This window comes from Rhynchophorus ferrugineus, unplaced genomic scaffold (assembly GCF_030347505.1).
Source record: "Rhynchophorus ferrugineus isolate W39M unplaced genomic scaffold, kcgeb_rfMv2 rfM1, whole genome shotgun sequence".
NCBI classification, from domain to species: domain Eukaryota; kingdom Metazoa; phylum Arthropoda; class Insecta; order Coleoptera; family Curculionidae; genus Rhynchophorus; species Rhynchophorus ferrugineus.
The window spans coordinates 37,088,285-37,112,574 of NW_027472580.1; the positions used below are offsets into that span (position 1 = coordinate 37,088,285).

The following is a 24,290-nucleotide window of genomic DNA, read 5'->3' on the forward strand; positions in this document are numbered from 1 at the left end:
TAGTCAATTTGAGCTTTATTGCTATGGTATACAGTTCATATTAAATTACAAGCACTCACTGTTGTCTAAGCAATGTAGGTGTGTTCCTAACGTCAAAGATCATATCTATCAAAACAATGTGCGTGTGTGCGTTGGAGCACAGAATACATAGTTGGAGGAGTTTAATGTCGCGTTCCGAAACTCGCGTTTCTTTTGTATTAGTTTCGGCACGCGAGATAAAATGCATCAGTTTCCACGTCATTACATCAGTCAAACAAAAACCGCGTTACCAACAGTGTTTTATTATTTTTAATATCCAAATTTTAAATAAATAAAACAATTCGTACGGCTTAAAAGGATTTGAGTTCAAGTCATATCAAATTAAAAAAAAAAGTTGTCTGTTACAGATGACTTTTGACAGATGACAGATGAATTGTCAACTGATACACGAAACAAATTCGTATATCGTGTTTTGTGCAGAGTGTTTAGTTAGTTAGTGTTTGTTTAGTTCGTGATTAGTGAAAAAATAATTTATATTTGATATGCCTCCTATAAGACGAAGCAATTTAGGTAGAAGAACCAGAAATGCTATAAACCAAGCTAATTACCCGATCTAATCGTACTGCACAAGAACGTGACGACGGAAATGAACGTGAAAGAATTCGGATATCACAAACGCGTGAAGCGCGAGCGCGACATTCAACTAATAATCGCGCAAGTTTGAATCGAGCTGCTTTCAGTTACGATGTGTCAATTGACTACAGTAACTACCAATGTGTTGTTATTGGTTCTATGAACTTGGTTTGCTCACACTGTAAGGCATTAAAATACAAAAACGAAGCCAATGGATTGTGTTGCGCAAATGGTAAAGTGAAATTGATACCATTGGATCCACCACCAGAACCATTGTACTCATTGGTTTCAGGAATAGGAACAGATTCTATACACTTTTTGACACATATCCAACAATATAACAATTGCTTTCAAATGACTTCATTTGGGGCAACAAATGCAGTTCGGGAAAATTTTATGCCAACTTTCAAGGTATGTATTATAGCAGTTACTAATAATGATTTTAGCGAACAAAATTTTCTGTCACCAAAGTTAAGATGTGTTACTAATCTTCAATTTCTTAATCATTACGAAATATATCACTTAGTCATCATATTATATGGTGATTCAGTTTCAGTGACACTTTTATTATATTTTATATTTGATAGATATTAGTTAAAACTAAATATATACTTTTTAAGATCAAATATTATTTAAGATTGATCACTGCCAATCCATTAATTTATACCACACCATAATATTTTTTTTATTTACAGATACAAGGGCAAATATATCACAGAGCAGGTTTACTGTTACCAGTGTCAGATAGCGACAACAAATTCCTGCAAATTTATTTTATGGCCAATTCACCACAAGAAATTGATCTGCGTTGTGCACATAACAATTTAGTAAAAAGGTCTATTGTAGAACAATTACAAACTTTATTTCATCAACACAATCAATTGATTATATTGTTTAAAACTGCCCTGGATCTGATGCCATCCGATAATCACAAAATTGTAATCAGAGCTGATAAAACACCTGCAGGTCAACATACAAGACGTTTTAATGCACCAACTATTGATGAAGTTGCTATCGTTGTAGTTGGAGAAAATTTGGAATCCCGTGATATTGTTTTACATCGTCGGAATGATCAATTACAACGTATAAAGGAAACACACCGCTCATATGATGCACTGCAATATCCCATTATATTTTGGCAAGGTGAAGATGGCTACGATTTATCAATAAAAATGATAAATCCCATTACAGGTAACTAAAATATTAGTTTAGCTATGGCGATAATATCTCAGTCACTATATTATGTATTTGAATGGTATTAAAACAAAATCTGTTTACAGGTTCTGAAACCAACAAAAAAGTCAGTTCAATGAACTATTATTCATACCGCCTAATGATTCGGGAAAATGAAGATAATCACATATTGAAATGTCGGCGATTATATCACAAATATGTTGTTGACATGTATATTAAAATTGAAACGGAGAGATTAACATTCATCAGGTTGAATCAAACCAAACTCCGATCGGAAGAGTATATTCACCTTCGAGATGCGATTAATACTGATGGAAATGCACAGAATGTCGGTCGGATGACTATTCTTCCAGCAACATACATCGGAAGCCCTCGGCATATGCACGAATATGCTCAAGATGCCATGTCGTATGTTCGTCATTATGGTACAGCAGATTTGTTCATCACATTTACATGCAATCCGCAATGGATAGAAATTAAGCAGGAGTTATTCCCTGGGCAATCACCCATTGATCGTCATGATATTACAGCCAGAGTCTTTAGACAAAAGTTGAAATCTTTAATGAATTTCATCGTAAAACATAATGTGTTTGGTGAGACACGCTGCTGGATGTATTCTGTGGAGTGGCAGAAACGAGGATTGCCACATGCACACATTTTGATTTGGTTGGTTGAAAAGATAAGGCCATATGAAGTTGATGCAGTGATATCAGCTGAAATCCCTAATGTACAAGTAGATCCTGGATTGCATGAGGTAGTTATCAAAAACATGATACATGGTCCCTGTGGAACTCTTAATCAAAATTCACCGTGTATGATGGATGGTAAATGTTCAAAACGATATCCACGGACATTAATATCGGAAACAATTACTGGTAATGACGGTTATCCATTGTATCGTCGCAGATCGACAGCAGACAATGGAAAATCAACAATTGTCAAATTAAATCAACAAGATATTGAAATAGATAATCGTTGGATTGTTCCATATTCACCCATTTTATCAAAGACATTCAAAGCACACATCAACGTTGAATCTTGCCATTCAGTGAAATCGATTAAATACATTTGCAAATATGTAACCAAAGGGAGTGATATGGCTGTGATTGGAATTGGTGCAGAGAATTCTAATGATGAAGTTACCCAATACCAAATGGGCCGCTATGTCAGTAGTAATGAAGCAGTTTGGCGAATATTTTCTTTTCCTATTCATGAGAGACACCCTTCTGTTGTTCACTTAACATGTGCATTTAGAAAATGGACAAAGAGTGTATTTTACAGCACAGAACGCAGTACAAAGAGCTGCTCAGCCACCATTTACTACATTAACCAGTTTTTTTGAGACATGCCAAAACGATGATTTCGCACAAACATTGCTATATTCTGAAATGCCAAAATATTATACCTGGAATCAATCCTCAAGGAGATTTATACGACGGAAACAAGGAAAACCAGTTCCAGAATATACAGATGTATATTCCACCGATGCGATTGGCGGGATTTATTTAGTACATCCAAGCAATGATGAATGTTTTTATTTACGACTGCTATTAGTCAATGTACGTGGCCCAACATCATTCCAACAGTTACGAACTGTTGATGGTGAATTGTGTGGATCCTACAGAGAAGCCTGTCAACGTTTGCAATTGCTTGAAAATGACGCTCATTGGGATCAAACTGTCAATGATGCTGTAATATCATCACACGCTCATCAAATACGAACATTGTTTTCTATAATCATATCTACATGCTTCCCATCAAACCCAATTGATTTGTGGATGAAGTACAAAGATTATATGTGTGATGATATTTTGTATCAAATACGGAATAGAATGGGAAATCCAAATATACAAATCAGTGAAGAAATTTACAATGAAGCATTGATTTCAATTGAGGACATGTGCTTGATAATGTCAAACAAACTATTAATTCAATTAGGCCTGACCGCGCCCAATCGTCCAATGCATGACGCTTTTAACCAAGAGTTGCATCGAGAAAGACTGTATGATCTCAACGCTTTGAAAGAATAAATTCAAACAAATCTTCCACTGTTAAATGAACAACAGAAGTATGTATTTGAAACTCTTATGAAAGTAACAAATGATGAAACTGGAGGGATTTACTTCTTAGATGCACCTGGTGGTACAGGAAAAACTTTTTTGATTTCATTAATATTAGCAACAATTCGCTCACAAAATAAAATTGCACTTGCACTCGCTTCGTCGAGAATAGCAGCAACTTTGCTTGAAGGTGGTCGAACAGCCCATTCAGCACTAAAATTGCCATTAAATATGCAAAGCAATGAAACTCCAACCTACAACGTTTCGAAGAACTCTGCAATGGCAAAGGTTTTGCAGCAATGTAAATTGATTGTTTGGGATGAATGCACGATGGCACATAAAAAATCTTTGGAGGCTTTAGACAGAACCTTAAAAGATCTACGTAGCAATAATAACCGATTTGGTGGTGCAATGATTTTATTAGCAGGAGATTTTCGTCAAACATTGCCAGTGATTCCACGATCAACGCCAGCTGATGAACTCAATGCATGTCTAAAGTCCTCCAATTTGTGGAAACATGTCAAAGTACTTCATTTAAGCAAGAATATGCGTGTCGAGTTGCAAAATGACCAATCTGGAAACATATTCTCTAAACAACTCATTGACATTGGTAATGGCAAATTTCCTATAGACATGTTGACTGGCTGCATTAACTTTCCTCAAAGTTTTTGTCAGTTAACTCGATCAAAAGATGAACTTATTCAGAAGGTGTTTCCAGATGTTTCTCAAAATTACAGAAACCATGATTGGTTGAGCGAACGAGCTATACTGGCTGCAAAAAACATAGATGTAAATGAATTAAATTTCAAAATTCAAGAACAAATTACAGGCGAATTGAGGATATATAAATCAGTTGATTCGGCTACTAATCAAGATGATGTAGTCAATTATCCACCGGAATTTTTAAACTCGCTGGATTTGCCAGGATTGCCACCTCACAATCTTCAATTAAAGGTTGGATCGGTGGTTATAATGTTGCGAAATATCAACCAACCGCGTCTTTGCAACGGTACACGGTTAGCGATAAAAAAATTACTAAACAATGTGATAGAAGCAACTATACTCAAAGGAAAGTATAAAGGAGAAGATGTTCTCATACCGCGCATCCCAATGATTCCGACTGATGTGCCATTTGAGTTTAAACGACTACAGTTTCCAGTGCGGCTTGCTTTTGCTATGACTATAAACAAGTCCCAGGGGCAATCATTAAGTGTTTGTGGTATTAATCTAGAAAACCCATGTTTCTCACATGGTCAATTGTATGTTGCCTGTTCCCGTGTTGGAAAACCATCAGATTTGTTTATCTATGCGCCAGGTAATCAAACAAAAAACATCGTATACCACAAAGCACTACAATGATAATAATAATAATAATAATTATGATTCACATGATTAACAATAAAGCGATTACTTACTTTTAAATCCTTATATATGTTTTATTTAATTATTTTTTATTCACAACGCCCTATCACCAGGGTGATGGTTCTGTTCATGAGAATTTTTTAAAATACGTAGGCACAAAAACTGCTACATTACAAATCTTTTTGACAGGACGAAGTCTGTCGGGTCAGCTAGTTTTCAATATATTTAAAAATACCATGCGATCAGAGTGGGGTTTAAAAGTACACAGCGCTGATAGATGACACTAGAGTGATAAACAACGATTAGGTCTTTTGTACAAATCTAGAATGCCTTAAAATGTCGTTGCGAAAGTGTAGATATGACGCTGTTGCATTTTGTTATATATGTGGGCAATTTGTAAAAGATCGAGACGTAAAATATGAATTATATGTTCTCTGTGAAGCTTACGAAGCATATTTTAAGTGTCCTGTTCGGAATCGAGACAAGACATGGGCTCCACATGTTGCTTGTTATAATTGTAAAATATGTTTGGAAGGTAATCAACAAATTTTAATTAAATGGTGAATTAAATATAATAGACATATTAAATTCTATTTCTATATTTTATGTTGGTATCGAGGAAAGGAAAGGTTAATGAAACTTGCAACACCAAGAATCTGGCGAGAACCAAAAGATCACGTTAACGACTGCTATTTTTGCATTGTGAATCCGAGTTAAAGATGTAGAGGTGAAAATGCGAAACCTATCGAATACATTGATCTGGAATTCTTTTCTGCTCTAGTCGTACATGATCTGACAGGACCAGTAAGTGAGTCACCGAAAAAATTATTGCGGAAAAGTAGCTCATCTCTTAGTTCTCATAAAAGTAATTCCGATAGGGAGTTTTTACCTACACCAGAACCACCAAAATACCATTTATTACTACAGAAGATTTAAATGATTTAATTCGGAATTTTAAATTGCCAAAAAGTAAAGCAGAGCTTTTAGGCTCTCAACAGTGGAATTTGCTTGATGATATTATACATATATGAATACAATGAAAACATGATGGGAGACTGTATTTGGGGTTTATTAAGAGATAGTACCTGTGAACATATAATATTATAAGAAAAAGTAAAAGCGTGCAGTTTTAAATTATTTTCTACTTTTTTCTAAGTTATTTTGATAGTAAAACTTAATAAAAACAATTAAAATGTTCATTTAAATGGTTTCATTTTCAATTAAAAATTAACACCTCCGATTTTGAAAAACATCGTGCAAGCATCCCAAATAAAAAGCAAACTTTTTAATGCAATATATTTTTTTTCGTCGAACTACGGCCTACACAATTGGAATTTAATGCTTTAAAGTCAAAGTCAAAAAGCTATATGCCAGCTAAACTGAGTTTTAATGCCATATATTTTTTTTAGTCGAATTACGGCCTAAACAATTTAATGCTTTAAAGTTAAAGTCAAATTTTGTGTTGACCCGTGTGATCTATTTTCGAACTTCTTCATTATTTCGAAGCTGAACCAATTAGTAAGCTGGATCTAGTATCACATATTCGTATTAGAGCTAAAACAGTGTAAAATTGCAACATGTGGCCGAGTTTTGTCATACAAAGGATGGTTTTGAGGAGATTGAGGCAACAATATGTCGTTTATTTTGTGCAATTGATGTCGGTAATAACATATTCGTTTCGGTGTCAATGTGGATGACTCTCCAGGACTAACTCATGGTGTTTTACGTGGGAGATTGTCATAATAGATCAAGTTTTAACTGCCACTCAGAATACGCTATAGAAAACTTTTCTTTTTATATCTGCTAAGCGGTGAAATAGGGATGTTGGAATGGTTCAAAATTACATTTTTAATCAATTCGTGTGGTAGGAATATTCCCTCCTTTTGAACCTTCCTCATCGTATGTAAATATCAGTTGATTCATCAAATGTTAAGCTGTTTAAAAGTTCTTTGAGGGCCTGAGATCGGTTTTCACCCAATAAATCTAGCAATTAATTGTGTTCGAATTATTTTGATTCGTGACGAAGCACCATCACCATAAGTTTTTAAAATAGTTTTATGGGCTTGGGCAATATATTTTTTAAAATCTAACAAGAAAAGTAATTAATCTGGGAAACGAAACTTTGAACATTCCATAATTAGTGTTAGGTTATGTAGAGAACTGTCAAAAACCATTAAATTTAACGATTATGTCAAATTGTTCAATTGTTGTTTATATTGATGCTTTGGATTTTCAGCAATATCTATATCGCTGATCAAAATACATGAAGAGGCTATTATAAGATATTTACTTTGATGAACAAAACATTGTTATATAACATATAAAATAGAATATATAAAATAATAGGCATCTTCAATAAAGAAATTTACGCGAAAATAGTGTTTATATTATAAAATATAAAAATATCCGTGTCCACAATATTTTTCTAGGCAATACCGAAATCTAAATTGGAGTAGCGATGATTCTGATGTACAATCTGATTAGGCATATCTTCTATCGCTGCTTTAGTTCGCATATTTTATTCCAGTCACGGAAAGTGTTCTAAAAAATAAAATTACCAATGTATATAAAAAATAAGGTCGCATTCTAAATCCAGTAGTTATATCTATCGAAACCAATAAAGAATGGATATTTTAATCTTACGTCCAATCAAACATAATCCATATAGACTTTCTCGACTGTTAGACAGAAGAAGTTCCTAATGATGAAAGTTCGCCAAAGAAAAAAGGCGTCGGTTAATGGAGGTTTTCTCCCACGCACTTCCCTTTTCTTTCTATTTCTTGCACTGCCTACCGATTTATTTTAAGTAGGCCATAATGATTCCTGGACAAAACGATTTACTTTTATTTCGGACAGATGAAAGTTTCCTAATACGATATTCAGAAAATCGGAAAAAATGAACTACTAAGATGAACCACAGAAAATTCACAGAAAAGAGAACTATCCCTAACTTACTCACAAGCTGATATGTGGTCAGTCCCAGGACTTCGATAAGTCCGTCTTCGGTGCTGGGTTCCGACGAACCCATCGATCGGTTCCATGGTTTGGTCCCTCCGCCATAACTGAAAGAATATAATATAATATTCTGCTGGGAGTCATTTCTCGTTAGATCTCGTACCTGGCGATGTTCAAGAATACAATTGCGTGTACTCGGAGTTCTTTCAGTTTGGGGGTGATGTCTTGTCCGTCGCATTCTAACGTCACGAAGTCGGCCAAGCCCTTCCACTTCCTCTTCAGCAGGTCTTTGCCGCCCATCTGTCCGTAAAACATCTTGTTTCGTAATCGGGAATTGAATTTCTCTGGATGGGCCTCTGAAACATGAAATTATTTTTTTAATATTTTTGAATCATTTTATATCGTTTTGAAAGTTGATATTTTTTATAGTATTGTAATATATAATAATTCTGATATTATACATGATGTCTTTGGGAAATTCTCCTTCACAAATTAATGGCAACCAAACTTAGTTACATTAGTTACAGTTACATCATAGGTTAGAATCAATATGCTAACGGAGGATCAATATTTAGCTGAAATTAATGGGTTTGGGATATTTATGTTTTTCAAAGCAGGTTTACGCATATACAGTTTAAATCAGTAATCAATGATGCATGTGCTTTTTTTGATCTGTAAAATGATGTACTGTAAAATATTGAACAATTGAAGTCAGTTTTACACAATTAAAGGATCAGAACAAATGGTAGGATGGTATAAGGTCTGATCTATATGATGTTAATCTTTGTTTTTAATTAATTTTAATTGTTTATTTTAATCGCCTTCTTCGATTGTATTTGTTCTTGATAATAGATAGTCAAATTGATGGTAAGTTCAGTGTCAAGCAATTCCTAATGCGCCTATTACTCTAACAAAGGCCTTCAAAAACCCATATTGATGACAGGAAAATGTTTGGTAGGGTCTGAAGGGATGTTCTGGTTCATCTACAGTGTACTCTGATGCTATGAAATCTGAAGGGGATTTAAAACACAAAATTTCTTAATTTACTTCAAAATAATATTCTATTCTAAGAAGAGAAGAGGCAATTTGTTGAACGACGATAAAAAATACACAGAAGGTTTTTATCTATTAGAAAACAGACTACAACCATCTCACTCATTACTCCATTCGGCCTTTAAATACATGGCCACGATTATTAATTGAGTGCATTCAAAACAAAACAATCTTATAATCCTCCCGGAATCTTACCGACTATGCCAGTTATAAAAGTTGAAGGGGACTTAAAACAAAACGAAAAACCTTTAATTTACTTAAAATACTATTTTATTTCATTAAGAAAAGAGGGAAGTTGTTGATATATAAAATGACTTTAAGGGTTTTTATCCATTAGAAAACAGACCAAACTTAATCACATAACCCTTTTGACGCAGTTACGTGGTATAACACATACATCATTGATAAGTGGCTACTTATTGATAAATAATTTTTCCGGTATAAAACAACATGCAACAACAAAAACAAAAATAACTTTCATGGTTTTATTGACTTTTAATTTACGTTATACAACATATTTTTATTTACTTCAATAAGTATCTTTTAAAAACCTTCTACAAATCAACATCTTCGAAAGATTCGTCGACCACATTAACCTAGTTTTGATATTTGATTGTCGAGAATATTCTACTAATTCTATTGTTTTTCTCGTAGCCCGATTGAAAAAAATATTTGTTCCAAAAAATAAAGAAAGTCGTAAAGTTTTATGGCCCACTGAATACGTGCCAGATGTTATATACTTCTTTGTTGTCTTGATTCAATTAGAATTGGAATTAATATCGTATATTAATTCATTAATATTTAATAATACTTATTATCAAATAATTATTTTTCAAAGTTTATTTCAGTAACTAAATATTAACATGCGTAACATTAACAACTTTTTATGTATATTTTTACGGATATTATTAGCCTATAAGTTTTAAATTTGAATTTTCATTGTGAAGAATCGGTACAGTGTATTTTATTCAAAGTATTGTCCATCGATAGCCGCTACTATTTCCAATCTTTCAGGCAATTTACAGAACAATGTATCTATTGAGGCTATCTTTCAATCGACCACTTTGTTGGTATCTTCATTGGAAGTGAGGCATTGCTCAGACAGGTTATGAACTCATATGTCGGAACAAGTAATAATCAATACTGCCACTAACACTACACAATAGCAACAATAAAACAAATAATAAGTAGAAGGAGCAAGGATTCTAGAGAATACGCCAGGTGGTGTAGCACTTTCCATTTTAATGGTTTCATCTATGGTTTCATTTCAATTGTTATGTTTTTACTAGTTTGGCAACATGTTGTCTAGCGTTGTCATGCTGAAGAATAACATTGTCGTCTTGCTTGTATTCCGTTTTCTGTACAGTGTTCGGCTCACATTTCATTAGATTTCAACAGCTAATAGTATACCATACCAAGCTAATCCCGGAGCATTAGCTTCGAGCCATGGAAATTCGGCTCTGCCATTGATGTTGATGCTTAACAAGACGGTCCTGATACGACGCAAAAAACCTTCCCAATTTTGCCGTTGAAGATGCATTTCACACTTGACCAAACGCTTTTCAATGTTTCTTGGCTTGGGAAAATATTCAAACTTTTTGGCCATTTCCATGTTCTTAAAGATTGAAAATAGTTTGTAATGTTGCTGCCAATAATTCTGCATATTCTTCTAGCGTTTTACATGGTTCATAATCGAATAATATCTTAACTTTTTTTTTGCTATACAGAACGCTCTTTGTTTTCGGTATCAAAATCACATCTTTTAAAACGTGGAAACCAGTATTTACGTGTTGAAATTAATGGAGCATGGTTGCCATAGGCATTCACACTGCATCCGATGACATTCAGCTGCCGTTTTCTTTAAATTTGAGATAAAAGTAAAATGAAAACGAAAGGAAATGCGATTTACTCGGTGTAAATTCAGATAATTTTAACTGAAAAAATGTGTGTTCGCATTTCGGTGAAATGACATATATTGAAAAGTAAAGCTTGTCAGTGAGGCTCCAACATGAAATTGGTTACAAATGTACCGGATGCAATTTAAAATTAATTTATAGGCCTAATATAAAATATAATTTTTAAAATTAAAAAGTGTATTATTTATAACATACTAGCGACCCGCCCCGGCTTCGCACGGGTGCAATGCTGATACTAAATTAAATACACTACAGAAAAAATATGAACGTTGTATATAAAAACATAGCGGCCCGCTCCGACTTTGCACGGGCATAAAATATATATGCCTATGTCACTCAATGAAAACATGATTAAAATCCATCCAGTATTTTTGGTTCATTCATTACTGCCCTTGGCCTGCACGCATTAAATTTGGAGTAAAACAATTCCTCTTCCCCTATAATTACTATGAAGATTTCCTGCTATCTTTGGAATATCTAAATTCATACAATTTTTATTACATTACACATTTTTAAACGCAAATTTTAAATTTGTAATATCTCCGAAAATATTTGTTTAATGTACATGCTGTAAGGAACCATATTGATCTATATTAATTGCACACTGTGTGTAAGGTACTTAATTCGATAAGGATTAATGCCGTATTGCTTAAAATAGCTTCGTAAATAAGCCATTTTCTCACGTAAAAAGTAAACAATAAAAATGGTTAATGTGGGTTATCCCTAAAAGATAAACATATACCATCGCGGACTTTTTTGTAGACCTTTTTATGGTGTACAATACTGTAGTACATTAATTTGATCTAACTCGTAGGGTTAGGCAGCGTTTTTGCTAATTGCTAAATAAGCCTAAAAAAATAGGTTAATTTACGACATCACGTTAGAAACCTCTAAAATTAGCAATGTTGCCTTAGTATATTATGCATGTATTATACATATAAACCTTCCTCTTGAATCACTCTATCTATTGAAAAAAACTGCATCAAAATCCGTTGCGTAGTTTTAAAGATTTAAGCGCACATAGGGATATAGGGACAGAAAAGGCGACTTTGTTTTATACTATGTAGTGATAACGACCACAGGAGTTCTCCATATAATTCTTCCTGTTCTCCGTTGTTCTTGATGTGTTGAAAATTCCTTGAAAAAGCTTTGACATCAATGACGTACTTATTCAGAAATATCGACCACATTAAGCATATCAAAGAATTTTATGAGCCTAATATTTATTTAAACCTGCCTATAAAATTGAAACCTCCCGCCAATAATGGGCGGATTTGACGCATAATTTGGGTTAATATTATCCATATCTGCATCCAGTTCTTAAATACAATCTAAGTATAATTAAAGTTTTAAATATTCGATTAATATATTTTAAGAAATTATAACTTCTTCTAAGGGCACGTCATTATCGACTAATTCACAATGAGATAATTGATTATTGTTTCATATTCTCTCATGGTACCTTCTTCTTCGACAACTAAACGCTTTTATTGTCTCTTGGCTTCAATTCATACCACAGAAAATATCCAAGCTTTTCGGTTTTTTCCATATTTTTCGATCGATTAAAAATAGTTTGTTATGTTACTACCAATAATTCTGCATATTCTTCTTGCGTATTACACGGATCATAATTGAATAATATCCTTACTTTGTATTTGGCTATCCAGAACGCTCTTAAGTGTTCGGTGTTAAAACCACCTCTTTTAAATCGTCGAAACCAGTATTCACATTGATACCAATGGAGCATGTTTGTCATAAGTTTCACAGAGCATTCGATGACATCAAGCTGCCTTTTTCTTTAAATTGAAGTAAAAAGTAAAATTTCTTGGAAATTCGATTTACTCGGTATAAATTCAGATAATTTCAACTGAAAAAATGTTTGCCCACAACTCGGCCAAATGACACATACTAAAAAGTAAATCATGTCAGCCGGGCTTCAATATGAAATTGGTTACAATTGTACCCAAATACCCAGCAACACCAACAGATGGTGACAGATAAATCTTCTAAAATTATCTTAAAGGTCTAATATAAAATATGATCATTTTTAAAATTCAGAAGTATATCATTTATAACGACGAATAAGGCTTAAAATTTTATAAAAGAATTTGATCCAGTTCCAGTTTGATTGTATCCAGTTCCCTGCTGTTCATATTTCTTAAATACAATCTAAGTATAACTAAATAATTAATTATTCGATTAATATTTTTTATAAATTCTTCTAATATCGAAGTTTTTGTTTTAATTTAAGTTGAATTTGAAGGACACGTCGGTAGTAACGACTACACAGTGAGATAATTCGGTATTGTTTCATATTCCCTCATGGTACCTTTTTCTTTTTTTATCGAAGCCTAAACAAAAGAAACAGTTCCACCAAAGGCACCATTCCAACAAACGATGACCGTGGGGCTCGAGCTGGGCCGACCGTTTTTTAGCTGCCAAAGCTCTTTTATGGCGTTTCTTCTCCCCCACTCGTTATGTCTCGTTATTTTCTCGATCTTTCCCCCAAATGACAAAGCTGCAGCGTCGGCCCAGCTTCTAGGTAAACGAAATTGCTGCTGGTGGCTCGAGGCCGAACGCGCCGGGACGCCGACGTATTTAATGACCGCCAGAAGAGGGTTTTGTCTTAATAAGATACTTGTTGAATGGCAAAAATCGTCCTGTGTTGTGGCCGACGGGTATGGCGAAGACGGAATTATTTCGCAGTAATTATTCCTTTATTTAGCGTCCCTTTTGGTTACAATTATTGCGAAATTAATCTGTCTTTTACTTAGAGCTAACTCTCATTTGCAAATTATGAACTAGGGAACCTGAAGATTATTCTTGATATTTTGATGAAATGGAATCTCTAATAATGGTTTGTTATATTTCAAGTTTACTTCAAGGCAAGCACAGTTATGGCTTGGCCAATATTTTTATATTTTCTTTATAGAAGGACTGTAACTGGTTTGTGACTTAAACAGTAATTCTCTGGAACAACCTTTTGATGTCGAAAGATACATTTGAGAGTGGGGTGTGGTAATTAATTTTCAATTACTAATGCCTTGCTGAACAATGGAACATTTACAAATTTCTTAAACCCGCAATATTGCATATTGAAATTGACATCATTTATTTACCATAAGTTTTAACAAGTCGATGTAGTATGGCAGTTATTTTGAACGCAATTATATATATATATATATATATATATATAAGTTTTCAGACGTTGTCTTCATTTTTATTAAAGTTCCCATGTATGAGACTTTAGAATTAATAGAATAATTCGAAAAATATCTATTGACTATCATAAAAATAGTGTTCTCCATGCACATAAATCCAAGAAAGCTTTTATGAGCATCTAACATATTTAAAACATCTAGTGTCGCTATGGGTTCTCTCATATCTCCTACAATAGCCAACATCTTCATGAAATATTTTGAAAATACGACACTAGCCAACACCTCGCTAAAAAGTCTATTTAATGTAAATATGTGGACTTTTGTTTTTATTTGTACAAATCAACCATTTCCTGGCACCAGAATTCTCAATATTGAAACAATTCGCATCCAATTCACCATGGAGTGAGAACAATTGCCAGATTCCTTTCCCAGATGCTTTACATTACTTCACACTATCTATTCTGAATTCCCTTATTTAGACATATTGGAGCGTTTGAAAGCCGAAATTGTAAAGAAACGACAGCAAAAATACGCATAGAAAAAAATTGTGTTTCGTCAAGACAAGTCACCGTGTTACAAGTCAATCAAAACAATGGCAAAACTATATGAATCGAACTTCGAATTGCTCCCGCATCCACCGTGTTTGTCAGATTTGACTTCCAGAGACGACTAGCTGTTCGCAGACCTCAAAAAAATGCTCATGGGTAAGAAATTTCTCTCGAATAGAGAGGTTTTCGCTGAAACTGAGGCCTATATTGAGGCAAAAGATAAATCGTTCTACAAAAGTGGCATTGAAGTGTTAGAGCGGCGCTGGAAAGATTGTGTGGATCTTGATAGAGAATACGCTGATGAATAAAGCCAATTTTGAACAAGAAAAGCGTGGTTTCTCTGTTACGCCAGGGACTTTTCAGCCCATGTGTTAGGCTGGTTGTTTCGTGTCGAGTATTTAAAATTAACAGTAACAATGTACTAATGTAACAGTCGTTTACCATATCAAGATTCGCTTTCGTTGTATATAATTTACTACAATTGCAATAAGTTTATATTATTTAATATGCCTGTAACTAATACAGTTAAACATAATATTATGAATCGCTGGTGTCAATTTATAATACGTATATGAGATCTTATTCCAAGTTGGGTGAAATTCTTTAAAACGCCATTTGCTTGGTTTTATAACATATCACTCAAATATAATTACAATATAATATACATCTGGCGGGAATTTACCATCCTACAAATACAGTCTTTTAAGAACATGCAAATATTTAATTGAATACTATTTTGTAAACACTGTCAAAAATAAAGTTTGTTATATTTTATCAGTTAAGATCATTTAACATTTTTTAATAATTAATTATTCTTCCAGTGTGTAATCCTACTTTTATAAAATAACATGTCTGCCCTTCATGGGATTTTAGAATATATGTATAGAAATGTCTGTTGCTGACAAAATATATACTTAATGTTTTAAGAGAGTTCTCATATGTTGGTTAGAAGTTTCTTCTTAATTTTTTCAACATTTACTAGTTATTGTAACAGCAAAATCGCATATTTGAGATTTTCCAATGGGTTCCTCTTTATCTCTTGTAATAGCCAACTTATTCATGGAACATTATGAAAACAAAGTAGTACTTGGTTTTGAATATGTGGACGGCACTTTTTTCTAACTTTGTAATTATATTCTAATTGTTTTCAACTATATAGTCGTGAGCTTCTCTTACAACCCTTTTAAATTTTTTTATTCTTAAATGTTTCTATTATTTTTATTCTTGTATACTTGTCAAACTAGTTATTTATTTAGTTATTTAAATTCCTTAGTTATATTATTCTGTATGTTTCCAGTTGAGGATTCATATTATTTAACCCTTGCTGGTTTTGAATAGGTTTACGTTCGCACTATTCGTGGCTTTTTAATAAATCATTTAGAGGTGTTTACGGACAGGGTTTTGGATGAAGTAGGCTGATTGCATCCTTTCGAGTGTTTATATGTAACAGTAACGATGTACTAATGTAACAGACGTCTGTTAATTTATCTAGATTTGTTTCCATTGTATGTATTTTATTTATAATTGCGGCAACTTTATGTTATCTACATTTTGAGTATTTATTTTATAGTTTCCGTATTTACAATACGATTATAAATTTATAATATAATATAATCTTTTTCAACACACAATTACAACTAAGTTTCAACATTTATTTGGCAAGATGAGTGAAATCATCGGAAAGGCTATTTGCTATGTAAAATATATAAAATCAATTATATATATATATATATATATATATATATATATATATATATATATATATATTATTTTCACCCAAATACGATATATACCCAACGACTATATGACAATACCCAAAAAAAATTATGGTGTTTATGCATCTTTGACCGTTTCTTTTTCAACATAAGTTTGAAGATCAAAAATAAATTGGTAATATTTGTACAAAATATATAATATTACAGCCTTATTATTCTACCTCATACATAATATATCTTTTTAAATATGAATATTTTGTGTCGGCATCGATTTCAACTGGTGAATATTGCTTTCAATGTTTTAAGTAATGATTTTGAGATCGAAGACAAAGAGCGTTCTGGATTTGATGGTATTACTAGATGAAACCATTAACGGTGATCACTATTGACTATAATTGATAATGATACACGAAAACAGCCGCAGTACGAGTAGATACAACAATGCTATACTTTAAAGTGAAAAGGCTCGACCATATGTTGCCAATCCGGTGAAAACATACTTGAAAACATTAAAATGAGTACTATCTCACGCACCGCCGTACTCTCGAGATCTTGTTCCTTCTGATTATTTCTTCCGACATATCGTGACCTGTCGCCTATCTGTTTATGCAAATTTCAAAGGGTTAATAGATTCGCGGATAGTGTCGATAGATACATCGTTCGAAATGGAATTCGTAATGAATGGAATTGTCTGAAAGATTATAAAGTATGGTGGCTATCGATGGAAAATATTTTGAATAAAATACATTGTGCCAATTTTTCACAGTTAAGCTTTAGAATTACTTTATAGTTCAATGTAGATGCAAAAATAAAGCTGTTTGTTTCTATTGTTAACCATATAATTAACAAACGCCATATGTTAGATATTTTATATAATTAAGTATTAAACTTATTTGTTTCCTGAATTTAATTTAGAACTTTTTTTACAATTTATTTATCAATTTATTGTATACATTTTTAGCAGCTATAATTATTTAATTTAACATACCTCTAGCTTCATGAAATTCTAATGCAATATGAGCATCAACACCCAGAGAGTAATAGTTGTTGACCACATTCAAAGGGAGATTGTCTTTGCCTTCTTCGGGAGCCTCGGCCTGTCCATTCGCCTTTACCTCCAGCGACCACCGATCCAGAAGGACGGTGTCGCTTTGACTGATGTTTGATAAAATTTTCGATATGGGCTCGTCGGTATAACCCTGAAATAATAAAAAAGGATCTTATTTTTAGGATTCTGTTTTCATTTTAATTAACATATTTTCAGACGATAAATATGCTTTTTCTTCGATTCCTAAAACCCGGTCAATACTGTTGATATAATATTTTTATATAAATGTACTAAAAGCTATCGGTATATTTATCTAAAGAAAAGAGGAGAGAAATAAAAGAGTGTGAATAATACGGCGAAGAATGTTTTGGCGGACGCTATTCCCCGTGGTGCGTGGGCTCCAGCGTCTGTGTTCGTTAAAACATTTCGACTTTTATTTTATAGTTTTAATGTGATTTAAATATTTAAAATCATCTTCTTTCCAGAAGAGTTTCAGGAACCGGTCGGATAAATATTACTAAAGTTTGTTTAGTTTGTTATAAACTACTTTGGAATGAGCACAGTGGTGTAGAGTTTGAAATAGCTCCACAATATCCATTAAGATTAAAGGTTTCCAGGGTATTTTAATTTACAGTATTTTAATTTAAGTTTTTGCTTCAACTGTATTTTGTCCCTTCATTCAATATTTTATCAACAAGCGAAATTCCTTTTTATCCATTTTTTCAAAATAACAAAAGTTGCTTCCCTCAAAATGCTATAATTCACACACTAATGATTCGACAGCTGTCAAATTTATACGTGCATCTTTTTAGTGTTAGGGCTAACTAAAAAACATATAGATTTAATTCTGGTAGCGCCATCTATGTGTCACGCCGGGGAATTTTCAATTGACCTGTTACATATTAATAACTTTTGCAATATTTTTATTTATTAAGTCTTTTAAATTATGCTTGTTTTCAAAGTAAAGATATTTCACCAAGACTTTACACTAAATAGCCTAATTTTTGATTGAGTAAGATGAAATTAATATTTTCACAAATAATGGTTCTTAGTACAATAATACTTACACAAACCTACTATTTAATGTGGATCGAAGTCAAACCAAAAATGTTTGTTAACTCTATTGAAAACGTAATTTTTAAAACCAATATAGACCTGTTTTTGTCTTTATTTTTAGTAGTTTTCATAGCAGTAAGAATGTAAGCTTGAAAATGATGTGAGATAGCAATTATGACTGAAAAAAGAATATTACTAGGCGATGGCATGCATTTTTGTCAGCGATATATATCGGAGCAAATACGAAATATCAATATAAATAAATGTTAAACAACCTATTTTAGCTCTCAAATTCGATATTTTTGTCATATCATTATTTGTAAACCAATTGGTAATGACAAAAAATGGCCGGAGAATCAAAATAAGATAATTGCTTAATTTTTAATTATTATTTTGTCACTTAAATTGGTGCTTGTCAGATAAAAACCCAACTCAACCTCTTAAATAATTTCAGGCAGCTCAACAGTTAATGAATCAAGTGCTTTCAGACGTTGACATGCGATGGGAAAGGCACAAAAGGAGAACAAATGGTTGCCATACGAATTGGCTGAAAATATCACTTAGAACCGTATCAATATCATAATTTTAATGTTGGCCAAGTGCCATAGATTAGTTCAGGAGATTCTCATCTATTCATCTACACATCTGTCAAATGTATATGCTTTAAATTTTTTTTGTGTAGTAACTATCAACTAGATAAAATGAATATTTTGGTAACCCTTCTAAATATATATGTATCTGTATCTTCAAATTATAATCATACATTCTTTGTAAATATAGGGCACTTAATTTTAATAATACTATTTTCACAGTTCCCAACTGACAATTGTGATATTATTGGGTACTCTTTAGAGTTATTACCTTTTTTATTATTATTTAATTATTACATTACTATTAGTCATTTCCGACTAACCTACAATTTGTCTTTCATCCATCGGCACCAGCCTCTGGTGAAATAATGTTTATACATGCCACTGTTGTATTTATTATTATATACACCTCACAACATAACACTACACGAGATCAGATGGTTTGATTATTTTCAGTCTGTGTCTTGTTCTGGTGGTATGCAAAAGCTGCATTCAATATTCTCATGAGAGTGGAGTCTTTTTGGTGGAGCTGTTTTTCAATAACATCTCTTATTCTGAGGACCTGGTCAATTATTTTTGTTGTTTTGTCTCTCTATGAGGTCTCTATGACCTACACTTATTAATGTTCTTGCCAACTGTCATACTGGTAATGTTTTTACTTAATGTTCTTCAATATTACACCACATCTCGTAGTTAATTCTCGTCTCTGGTATATTCACTTACTTCAATTCTATAAAAATTCTAGTATTCTTTTCAAAATTATTGATCCAGTTATAGTTATACTATATAGTCACCAATGGCGAATCGGTTCTGGGCAAATTTGGGTTATTTGTTCAATATTTTCGTTTATATTTTCTTTCCGTTGGCAGTATAAAACCAATTTTTTAACTGTGAAATGTAAGAAAAATAATCCAAATAAAATCAAAGCGCTCTAAAATATTCAAACATTGGAATGCGGAAATGATGGTTAGGAAACGGTTAGCATAGTGAATTTTGAAATTTTGTGATTTTATTTCTGGTAAAATATTAGTAATTCCACTTTTATTTAAAAAACAATATATTTTTAATAATCTCTCAATAGTATATTATTATTACAAATCAATATTTTTGTGATTCTTTTTGTTATTAGAGTCATCTAGCCTATTGTAAATATTACTGAAGCCTTTAAAGTGTTTTCCAAAATACTGGCTGAACTTGAGTGATTTCGGTGTCAGATGTTTAAATTTAGAATACCATTGTAATAATAGTTGGTTGTCACAATGGAAAGTGCCGGTTCGGTTTAAATAATATAAGCTGTTTAACTAAACTCATAATAAGTTGTAGCTGAAATGACATGGCGTTTTGATACATAACATATCATTTAAAGCACCACCCAGAAATTATATGAGCTTGTTAACAGTGATGCGGTCTATTTGTCAAGACAATTATTGAGTGATTATATTCTCTAGGGTTTACGGTTATATATAAAAACATATTTTTTTACATAAATCGATAATTGTCATATAAATTAGAGTCGCTAAATGGTTGATTAATTAACGTAAACTTTGTTAAGTTAAATCCTCCCCCATTAAATCTCCCTCTCGCTCTGCAAATAACGGCAAACAATGTTTATTTTGTATTGTTTAATCTAAATGTTGAATAATAAATATTTTGTTTAATGCCAGTTGATTGTACTCCTATAAAACACGTGTGCACGTAGGTTGTAATGATTCAGTTTGGGAAATCGTATATTCATCGACAAGCAGTTAATTTGTGAAATTATCAAGTAAATAACCGGGTGAAAAGCCGGGAACCCCGCCACCATAATGGCGGAACAGTATCCGAATAAAAATCAATTTATATTTCGCTTATTGTGAGCATATAAAATAAATACGAGAACAAACGATCGGATTGGACTCCCTTTTGTTCTTTTCCCCATTCCCTCTTTTGCCGTATTAAAATATGAACAAATCAGTTAATTAAAATGCATCATTGAGTTTTATAGTGCGTTTTATTTGTTTAGCAGACAAATAGACTAAATAATAAATGCATTCTGTTTTAGAACTATCAATGATATTTTAAAAATTACCATTTTAACTGACTGGAAAACTTTATATATAATTATAATAATAATAAAATAAGTAATTATAATATTATTTATACGGAATGTAAGTACGAGGGCAGTTTGATGAGACTCTTTGAATCTTGAGGCATGTCGAATTTTACATCTTAGAACAGCGGTCTACAAAATTCCCAGAAAATATTATCCCAGAACGTTTGCGGTGTGCCAGCAGCGCCGACTAGTACGATTATGAAGATCTGGGAAACCCGAGACATTAATTTCGGATATTATTGACGGATACTTTGGATCGTTCAGTTCAGATGAGCCACTATCGACTCCCCAAACCGGCTGCAGGTAAACCCAGCGCACCTCCCTATTATCTACTGTATTTGTTTATATACAAATAAATAACGATCACATAATGTAAATAACGACTGTTTTATTTATAACAATAAAAATAATTTATTTATAATAATAAAAATGGAAAAAATCCACGGAGTGATTGATATTGAACGATCGGTGAATGAAGGTATGTGAGGTGGCTAACACCGTAGACACCTCAAATCACCGCGGACATATCATCTCAAGAAGTATAAAACGACGACCAGCGAATATTATTTGGAACTTTTGAACATATTTGATATTTATTTGAAGCAAAAATGACCACATTTGGCGAAGAAAAATTGTTGTTGCATTAAGACAATACACGGGTGCAAATACGTGTAACCACCATGGCAAAAATCCATAAACTGGATGAATACAAACTGCTATTCCATTCAATATATTCTTCGTCCATCGATCGATGGACGAACCTAGATTTTGCTCCCTGTAGAGCTATCATTTCGGTCAAATGAAGAGGTTTATATCCAATTTTGAAGCTTTCTCAATTTGAATTAGACGTATGAATTTTAAATTTTTTAAATTACTTTTTTCTGTCGAAATGTAATTATTTTTAAAATAAAAATATTATCGCAGTTTTTTGGGTTTCTAAGATGATATGATGTGCATTTGGCAGTCTCTAAAGTTTGAAGATGCAAAATTACAACAAACAGCCGGCTTCGTTGGCGCAGTGGTCAAGGCAATAAAACGATCCTTCTACTGTTCTGATAGTCGTCGGTTCGAATCCTGCTCGGGGATGGATGTACTTTATGTTTGTGATTGTAATTATAAATGTCTTTATAGGCAACAGCGGAAAATCAAATAAGGAATACGCACCTTGCCTGATTACCAGGAAACTTAAGACTTAAATAAAATTGTTATACTACGTGCTTGACACTGAATGCTCAACTACATGTTACTTGCGTAGCCTTGAATTCTACTCAACTTGTGATTGAAAGTTCACCTATACGCTGAATATTTATCAATCGTACTTAAATTTGTGGATTACTTTATGAAGCTGAGTTCATTCGTCTAAGATGCGGCAATCTATTCACAGTTAAGAAACAAATCGAGAAACGCAGATTATGACAGTTTGGACATATTTTTAAATCTAAAGATGAAAGAATTCCTCACACACTTCTGTGATGGAAACGACCTTTCGACTCGAGTATTCTAAAAAGAAAAACATGGACCAAATCATGGAAAATGAAAAAAATAGGAGCCAATGTGCTGAAGAATGTTGCCTTCTGTCTTGAGGCACCAATGAGAGTGTATTGGTTCAAGTTGGGGCGAAACACTCTTCCCGAGCGCGGGATATGGATTGATGATCATGATTAACGTATCAATCAGTCTGAAAGATTGCGCAAGTTTATAGAAAACAATGAACAATATTTCCAATATTTATTTATTACCTTTTAATTATATTTATTTATATACTAGCTTTTATATAAAATCTCTATATGTTAAGTACTATAATTAATATTACAATCAAATATTTTCGGTATAAAATAAAGGAAACGTCATAAATTAAAATAAAAATATACATTTTTTATACTCATTTTCTCATAAAATATATGTATAATAACTTAATGGATAAAATTACATATAAACATGCATTTAATTCGAATTATTTCATTTTACCCCGATTTCATTCAATTAGTCTCGAAATTCGCGCTGCCTCAATAGTTTGATATATTTTATATCGGCAATTTCAACCGCTTTAAAAGCATATTAATAGAGAACCGGCTCCGTACGCTGTCGCGGGGTTGATGGATGAGACCGATATCGACGTATCGATTTTCTGAATCATTAGACGTTCTAGTGCTAAGGCATCCACTCGATTATTCCACAATGCAGCCGCATCTGAAGTAATTAAACAGAGCGACGGCACGTAAGATCTAACGCTCCAGCTATAAATTGTGGGAATATGCGTAACGAACGGTACAATTATTGCCGATCGTCTATTGTTTAGCGAAGGGGTTAATAGTGAGTTTCCATATCAGATTAATCTATGATTAAATTTCAGAAATTTAGGTCTGACATAACAATTTTTTTCCAAAGTACTTAGCTCGGCTCTTTACACAGAATTTGGAAAGTCTCCGATACATGTAATAATCCATAATGATGACGTAGCAATATTAAACAATATGCCCATTGGACAATAAATGTTTCTAGTATTACCTTGAATTATTATGTTGTATATAGTGCCAAATTCAATTTTTATAAATGCAAAATCAATAACCTTGGAACAAATTTTTCCTTCTTATTTCACACTAGTTAAAAAGAAACAAAATGTTGTCTGCTGCATCGGAACATGTAACCGAATAATGAAGTAATGCAGTCTGTAAATTTCAATTTGTATTGGTAATGGTCGCCAGTACACTGTTGTCAGATGTCTACAAAATTCTTCAAATCATTAGTGATATTATTCAGGACTAATTCAATTTGTAACCACCAGTAAAGGTTATAAACCAAAATTCTGAGTTAATGCGGCAATATTGATGACGTGCATTGTCCGGTTTATTGGAAGGTCTATATACTTCAAAGCTTACTTTAAATGTATTTCTGTCCATTATTCAGATCGGATGGTAGTAAACGTTT

At 32.8% G+C, this 24,290-nt stretch overlaps 2 protein-coding genes across 6 annotated transcripts in view; one reads left to right on the forward strand and one right to left on the reverse strand.

Annotated features, from left to right (window-relative positions):
• The window catches only part of rdgA (retinal degeneration A), a 281,202-nt gene that overhangs the window by 33,821 nt on the left and 223,091 nt on the right, over window positions 1-24,290 (reverse strand). For all 5 annotated transcript variants that reach the window (XR_013005773.1, XM_076404439.1, XM_076404422.1 and 2 more), the window contains exons 12-14: window positions 17,565-17,775; window positions 8,347-8,539; window positions 8,188-8,290 (exon numbers count right to left, since the gene is read on the reverse strand). Coding sequence is in view for 4 of the 5 variants with exons in the window: in XM_076404439.1 (XP_076260554.1) it covers window positions 8,188-8,290; window positions 8,347-8,539; window positions 17,565-17,775 (507 nt within the window). In the remaining variant the exon portion in view is untranslated. The remainder of the gene's footprint in view (window positions 1-8,187; window positions 8,291-8,346; window positions 8,540-17,564; window positions 17,776-24,290) is intronic.
• On the forward strand, window positions 1,389-7,967 carry LOC143199904 (uncharacterized). The gene is made up of 3 exons (XM_076410033.1): window positions 1,389-1,803; window positions 1,893-3,076; window positions 7,914-7,967. The coding sequence occupies exons 1-3, from the start codon at window positions 1,389-1,391 to the stop codon at window positions 7,965-7,967; spliced, it is 1,653 nt and encodes a 550-aa protein (XP_076266148.1).